At 38.6% G+C, this 8,018-nt stretch overlaps 1 protein-coding gene across 2 annotated transcripts in view; it reads right to left on the reverse strand.

Annotated features, from left to right (window-relative positions):
* Positions 1-8,018, reverse strand: part of SETD2 (SET domain containing 2) — a 108,038-nt gene that overhangs the window by 16,850 nt on the left and 83,170 nt on the right. For both annotated transcript variants that reach the window (XR_002482721.1, XM_008071233.1), the window contains one exon: positions 6,856-6,967. Coding sequence is in view for 1 of the 2 variants with exons in the window: in XM_008071233.1 (XP_008069424.1) it covers positions 6,856-6,967 (112 nt within the window). In the remaining variant the exon portion in view is untranslated. The remainder of the gene's footprint in view (positions 1-6,855; positions 6,968-8,018) is intronic.

Consider the following 8,018-nt stretch of genomic DNA (forward strand, 5'->3'; position numbering starts at 1 on the left):
CTTGAGACATAAGCATTGTGGAAATCAATGAGCTAGTCACCTGCTCTCTCTTCTGAGAGATCCATTCAACAAAACAACAAAGGAAAACTCCATGTCTCTAAATGACAAGCTAAATAAATTTTTTTTCTTTTTTTCATCATGGTCTCACTCTGTTGCCCAGGCTGGAATACAGTGGCACGATCACGGCTACCACAGCCTCGACCCACTGGGCTCAGGCGATCCTTCTGCCTCAGCCTTCCAAGTAGCTAGAACTACAGGCACACGCCACTACACCTGGCTAATTTTTTTTTTTTTTTTTTTTTGGCATTTATTTTAGAGACAAGGTTTCGCCAAGTTGTCCAGGCTGGTCTCAACTGCTGGGCTCAGGGAAACCTCTCACCTTGACCTCCCAAAGTATTAAGATCACAAGCATGAGCCTCCACGCTTGGCTGTTTTTCTTCTTTCTTAGTTACATAGCTAGAATATTTAGAGCAAGTTACCAAAGGTGTCATTTACATAAAATCAAACATAAGGTGTAAAACCTCCTCAAATTGGTTTTTGTCTTCTTCTCAGGTAGAAATGGCATAACTTTTTCATTAACAGGCCAAACCTTAAAACTTGCACTCAAGGAACTAAAGTTATAAGTCTTGTTTTGGTTTGACTATAATTCTCTTTGTGAGAGAAGACACCTCTACCTTTGTTGTTCACAACAAGAAAAATATATGCCAGTTTAATTACTTTGTGCACTCTCATTATCATTATTAGTTAAATACCAAGAGAGACTTGTATATATATATATTATAGCAGAGAAAAATAACAAAGAATGCTCTCTCTAATCTTCTCTGAAAACAGAGTAAATCTGACATCTTTGAAACTCTACTAAAAATTCTACTGTAAAACCCCCTGAGGTAGCTAAGAACTAGTATTAGGAACAATGTTTTATAATTTCCTATTCACTTTCATTTTTACACATGTACCTCCCCCAACACATGGGAGCATACCAACTTAACAGAATTATTATTATTATCATCATCATCATTATTTTTGAGCTGGAGTCTTACTCTGTCACCCAGGCTGGAATACAGTGGCATGATCACAGCTTACCATAGTTCTTCAGCTTGCCAAGTAGCTGGGACTAGAGGCATGTGCTACCATGCCCAGCTAATTTTTTTGTAGAGACAAAGTCTTGCTATGTTGCTAGGCTGGTTTCAAACTCCTGGGCTCAAACGATCCTCCCACCTCAGCCTCCCAAAGTGCTGGGATTATAGGCATAAGCCACTGCACCTGACCTTAGAATTATTTTTGAATTAAGCATTGAATTTAGTTCAGTACTCTTTCCCACCTAGAATATACTATATTTGCTTTTGCAGACCTCTGAATGAAGTCCTTGTTGTTTGTTGCTTAATATTCCTGAAATAATGTGATGATATAAATGTCAAGAGCCTAGTCTTAAAGAAATTATAAAGAAAGGCCATTGCTTTGTTAAAGTGTGGTGTGTCCATGTGGCTTTCTGAGCTACTCTCCGCCATGTTTCTTAGCTTTGGCCCCCTCCCCTACCTTGAAGAGATAAATCTCTCTCTCTCTCTCTCCCTCTCTCTTCTCTCTAATTCACTTTCTAAATAAACTACATTTTCCAATCTAAAAAAAAAAATTATAAAGAAAGAGGAAGGCTGCACTGTGTGGCTTAAGAAAAATTTGAGTTCTTCTATGGGTATATAATATAGTTCCTGTGTCAAACACCTCTCGGTTACGAGTGCAGAATGTGCTGATTTCTTAACTTTCTTAGTCTGTCCCTATATGCCAACTGAGGATATCTTAGGGAATATAATACATGATCATTTATTCAACAGAAAGTAATTAAATGTTCCTTTCTTTGTAGTTGACGTTATAGCAGAGCCTCAAGGAATAGTTTCCCATTAGAGAATGTGGAAATCCTACCTTCTAAGTCATTTCCAAATGGAATATTATCTTGAGAATCATCTTTATTACCTCACTACACAATGAAACCAAGAATTATATTTTTCAGTTAGTGGTTTAAATTCCAAACTAAAACTCAGTGAGCAAATACTTCTCTGTAGCCATAAAAAACTTTTGTTTTCCTTCTGAAGTTCCTTAAGTAGTCAAATTACAGCCACAATATTCTAACTATTTATTCTGCCTGGTTCTGGCCCTTCAATTTTCACAGTTTAGGAAAGGAAAAAGAGCTTCATATTTTATAGTTCATGACAGGGATAGATACATTCTTACACAGTACACCTGTGAATTTTAAACCTAACTAGAGCATTCTCTCCCAACTTTCAAAACTGATCAACCACACTAACAGTTGTTACTCTGCCATCTATTTCTTTAACAATAACAAAAAAAGTACTAACCTTAATTCTAACTTTGAAAAGTTAGAATAAACAACTTTCCATGGAAACCGAATTATCATACCCATGATTTTTCCACTGTCATCACTATGAATATCCTATTAATTTAATAATGCATTCCAGCTTTCCTGGAATTCAGTGTACTCATTTATTTATTATAACTAACTCTAACTCCAAAACGGGAGTTTAAAAATTACACCCAGCTGGGCTCGGTGGCTCAGCCTGTAATCCTGTGCCTTTGGGAGGCTGAGGTGAGTGGATTGCCTGAGCCCACAGGTTCGAGACCCGCTTGGGCAGCGAGACCTCATCTCTACAATAAGATCAGCTGGGTGTGGTAGCGCATGCCTGTAATTCCGGCTACTTGGAAGGCTGAGGCAGAAGGATCGCCGGAGCCCAGCAGGTCGAGGCTGCGGTGGCCGGGAGTGGCCACTGCACTCCAGTCTGGACGACACAGTGAGACTCCAACTCAAAAAAAAAAAAAAATTACACCCTTGCCTATAACATGTTTGTACGTATACACACACACACACACACACACACACACACACACACAACCAGTCAGTACAGGAATTCAAACCAGGCCTCAAAGACAGGATATTGAGCGCATGGCCTGGTCCACTGCATCTTCAGGAAATGACTGCTGAATGAAACAGTTACAATGCTAACAGTGTTTTATTTCTGTCAGCTTCCTAGGTCTCAACAACCAAAATGGGCATCATTTTATTTAACTCTTTGTTTTCTGGCTAGGTGTGTTCGAGCAGTGCTTTCCAGACCTTGGGTTTTCATAAATCTGTTAAATACAATAAAAACTGGGGAAAATCAACACTGACGTTGCCAAATTTTTATTTTGCCAAGGATATTAATAAAAGATCAGAAAGCAAAACACAACCTTCACATATTATCATTTTAAAATAAGAATATTCTAACTCCAAAAAAGTAAAAAAGCTAAATAAAGATCAGTCATTTTAAGATAATAAATCTAACTTTAAAGGAAAACTTACTACATTAACCTCTCTTTTCTCTTTTGTCATGGAAAAGTGTTTAGGAAAAAGCATGAGGAAATACTCAAATAGCCTTTGGATCCTGGAACAAAACTCTCTGTGTCACACTAGGGTTGGCAGGACCTGAGATTTAAAGGAAAGCCCTCAAGAAGGTCCTAACTCTTATTCAAAACCGAATTCACTTTCTCTCTGAAGTATTTTTTGGTTTCCTCTTAATATTATATCTCCTCTGTCTATAAATATCTCCAGCACTTATAGTCAAAAACCCCAATTTACCACTTAACCACATAATACTGTACAATTTTCAAACCTTACCTTCCTATGACCCCTGAGAGCAATAATCTTGCCTCATACTGCTTTTGTATCCTCAGGTCTGGGCACAGCACTTATGCTGAATAGGAACTCAAATGTCTGATAAACAACCAAAATGTAAAAAAGAATGGGATTAACCTCAGATCTGTGTGATTTGAAATGTGTACATAGATCCAAATTTCCAAGCTAGTAGACTATAATTCAGGCACTGCCTTTCGGTTGTAATACTTCCAACACCCTACACCCCCAAACACCATGCATCCACAGCAGCAGAGGACTGAAGATCAGACATAACCTGACAAACACACTCTATGTGGTATGTATCTCTTAAGGTTTTATGATTTTATTTCTCTTACAGTCCATTACAAACAGTACTGCTTATTACTTAGTCTTTAACGTACATGTCAATTACCTTGGGTAGATTTTGATATAGCAGGTCTGGGACAGGAACTGAGAGAGGATGCATTTGTAATTTTTCTTTTTTTTTTTTTTTTTAACAGAAATGGGGTCTCGTTTTGTGTCTCAGGCTGATCTTGAACTCCTGGCCTTAAGCAATCCTCCCTGGGATTACAGGCGTGAGCCACCATGCCTGGCCAAGAGTCTGCAATTTTAACAGGTGATGCTTGGTGCTGAGTAGACCTAACTATTACCATAAGCTCACTGCAAAGCCCTCACTCATAGTCAACCCCTCCGGTCCATATCCACTAGAGAGCTTTCTAAAAGGTAAATCTGGTCATGCCACTGCTCATACTGCTTTAAAGGTTTCCTACCATCTAGATGGAGAACAGAAATCTAATTGTTTAGCATGGTATATAAGGTTACCTTTTACTTGGCCCCTACTTCTCAGATTCTGCTTTGTATTTGGGCTGTCTTAATGGCCTGGATTTCCTAGTACAAGGTCTTCAAATAAGAAAAGGCGAGTCCCTGAACATAAAGTAAGTAGCAATAGATTTTATGCCTATTCCTCCTTTGCTCTGAAAGGCCTAAACCAGTACATATACACATACCAGACCAAAAGACTGAATCATGATTAATGGCTAAGGTGCCCATGAAATGAGCCTTATAAGTTTTCCAACATGCTTTATAAACTTAACCCCAAGGCTCAGCTGTATTGCTGCACCAGATCTCTTCTCAATCCCCATTTATTTTTCAAAAGATGTAAGTAACATGGCTATACAAGTCTAGAAAGTGAGAATTGTGGTTGTTTGTTTTAAGCATACAAATAATGTAAATGGCAGTTGCCTAATAGTCCTGGGCATATTCCTAAATGACTCAAGAAAACACAAGAGAGTAGCAGCTGGAATGAAGTGGTTAAGGATTTCAAATTATTTGTTTGAAATTTAGCAAGCTCCATATGGAGTTAACTTAAGTGTGTATTTTTTTGGCAAATGCCAAACACATAGTGAAGAAAAAAAATTTCCTCCAAAAGTGAATAAAATATAAAAGGAGGTATGAATTCGTTTCTGCTTTAATTCTCTCACTTTAGCTCCTTATCTTCCCTCTTGCTTTTCACACCTATCCTCACACTTTAGTGTCTCTTATTTTCAAAATAAAAAAATATTATTCAAGTTTCATAATATAAAAATGTCTTCAATTTTATTCAAGACACATCATCCTTAGAGATAGTGAGCACAGTTACAAGTAGAAAGAATAAAAATTACTTTAATTCAACTACTGTATATTTTATTTGTATGGTCTCTAATCTCAATTACTGTCTTGTAAGAGGGAGGGATGAAGAATAAGTTCTTTCTTGCCTTCTCTGTCCTAGTATTTCCACAGTAAATTATCTCTGCCTCAAATCTTGAAAAAAGGGTTGGGGGGATGATGGCATTATACTCCTTTGGTGAGGTTTTAATGTAACCAATTTAACCTTATTCTAGACTTACCAATCTCAAAATACCAGGATATTAAACTGCACCATCTAAATTAAGACTTCAGTTTAAAAGAGTCAAAACACATGCGGAAAAAAATCCTATCTAATCTAATCTAAATATCCATTCAGGAGAATGTAGCAAATCTACATGAACCAAGAGGGAAAGAGTTAAGATTATAACAGCCTGGGCAACTTGGCAAGACCTCATCTCTACAATAAATTTTTAAAAATTAGTTGGGTGTGGTAGCACATGCCTGTAGTTCCCGCTACTTCAAAGGCTGAGGTGGAAGGATTGCCTGAGCCCAGCAGGTCGACACTGGGGTGGTTGTGAGTTTGCCACTGCACTCCAGCCTGGGAGATGGAGTGAGACTCCAACTCAAAAAAAAAAAAAAAAAAGTTATAAAGGAGTATGAATACTATGATCATCTCAGGGTCTCTCTTGTTCCCTCTCTGTCTTTTGTTGTTGATTAGTGCCCCTGTAACATGCTTTTATGATTGGTCTGTTCAAAATCCCTCTCCTACATGTGAGGGGGACCCAAAAAAACTGGAATTATTTTTTGGAGGGCAGGCCCCTTATAGTACAGGTTTCTCCCGTTAGGTGAGTGTTCTAGGAATCCACTGTGATCAGTATATCAGCCAGGATTGTTGTAAGAGGCTGTGGTCAGCTTCAGTGAATTTTTTTTGGAGAATCTTTCAACGAGTTTGCTCATTTCATGGGATGGGTGATTTATAAGCGCATTGCCCACACCTCACTAAGTGTTCAGCAGTTTTTTACCAAAAACTGCATGATTCCTACCCACCCCCCACCACCTGATCTCACTTCAGTGACTTTTTTTTGTTTCCCTGGATGAAAAAAGTCCTCAGAGGGAAACATTTGGCTGATGTGGAAGAGTTGAAACAAAAAATGGCAGAAGCACTAACAGGTATCAAAATCGACAAGTTAAAAAACTTTTGAGCAGTGGAAAAAGCTCCTTGAAAGGTGTTTTGCATCAAATGAAGAGTACTTTGAAGGTAACTGAAGTTTAAACAGGTAAGAATAAATACACAATTTTTAATAAACAAATTTTGAGTTTTTTTGGGTCCCCCCAGTATGTATTTATCAAATGAATAGGTAGATAGTATACATCTGAGTTTTTGAAAGTCTAAAAATCAACTTTTTTTCTCCCTGATTTCACCTCCACCTTGACACATGAACAATCATTCACATATTTTTCAGAATAAGGAAAAAAAATCCCAAGATCCATGTGGCTACTAGTCTTACAGAAAGACAGGACACAGACTCCCAAATGATCAGGAAACATTATGTGTAAGCCACACTCACCTTCATAGGGTTTTCGTCATATGTTGGGGTTCCTAGGTCCATCTCAGCTTCATGCTCAAGGCTAGCATCATCTCCTGGGCTTTCCCAAGTAGGAGGATCCCACTGAGTCTGCCTAGAAGGAGTTAAGAACAGCCATGCTGTCATGACGAGAAAACAGAGAACCAAGGTATAGGCATCTCTGCTCATATATACATACACACACTACAACATACAATGAGACATACAACAAGTTAGCTCCATAAGCTAAAGAAATATTTTTGATATCTTCCTCGCAGCAATGATTCTAGCCCAGAGATAAACCCCTCCTCATTGCTTAGTCCACTATATTTCTATGGGCAATGATGTGGCAACACTGGCTGGAGTGTTGAAGAAAGCAATAAAACTAAACATTTTGTCTGTCTCTCACCTGACTCTTAATGTCCTGGAAATAGGATTTGGCAAAGCCTAAAAGATACATAAAGTAGGTCCCCTGCTTATGTCACCTCTCTATAGATAAAAGGATCAATAGGGATAGTATCTAACATGTAACTGGAGTAAAATAAAATAGATCACAACACATCCCTCAAAATCCCCAGTCACGTGAGAAAATTGTCCCTTGTTTTAGGAGCTTTCTTGTTTGTAGTTCTGCTCCTTTGGTTTAATGATGGATGGCATGGAAAATACATACAGCTTAAAAACTTGTACCCTCTGCTAAAAATATTCTCAACTGCTTACAAAAAGAAGGGCACAGCTATTATATTTCATTGCATGTTTACAGTTGTTTTGAAAATAAGTAAAGGTGTTTTTGTTTGTTTTTTAGCTAGATTCAGAGTAAAAATAGGAAGACATCCATGTTCAAAAGTCTGAATTCAGCTGTCACAAGGAATGCTATAAGGACAGTGACTTAAAATATCTGAAGTTAGCCAGGCTTGGTGGCTCAGTGTAATCCCGCGCCTTGGGAGGCTGAGGTGAGTGGATTGCCTGAGTCTGAGGGTTTGAGACCCACCTGGACAACTTGGTGAGACCTCATCTCTACAATAATCAAAAAATTAGCCGGGTGTGGTAGCGTGCACCTGTAGTTCCAGCTACTTGGAAGGCTGAGGCGGAAGGATCGCCGGAGCCCAGCAGGTCGAGGCTGCGGTGGCCAGGAGTGGCCACTGCACTCCAGTCTGGGCGAGAGAGTG

The sequence above is a fragment of the Carlito syrichta genome, unplaced genomic scaffold, assembly GCF_000164805.1.
Source record: "Carlito syrichta isolate Samal-C Ts95f unplaced genomic scaffold, Tarsius_syrichta-2.0.1 Scaffold314220, whole genome shotgun sequence".
In the NCBI taxonomy this organism is placed as follows: Eukaryota; Metazoa; Chordata; class Mammalia; order Primates; family Tarsiidae; genus Carlito; species Carlito syrichta.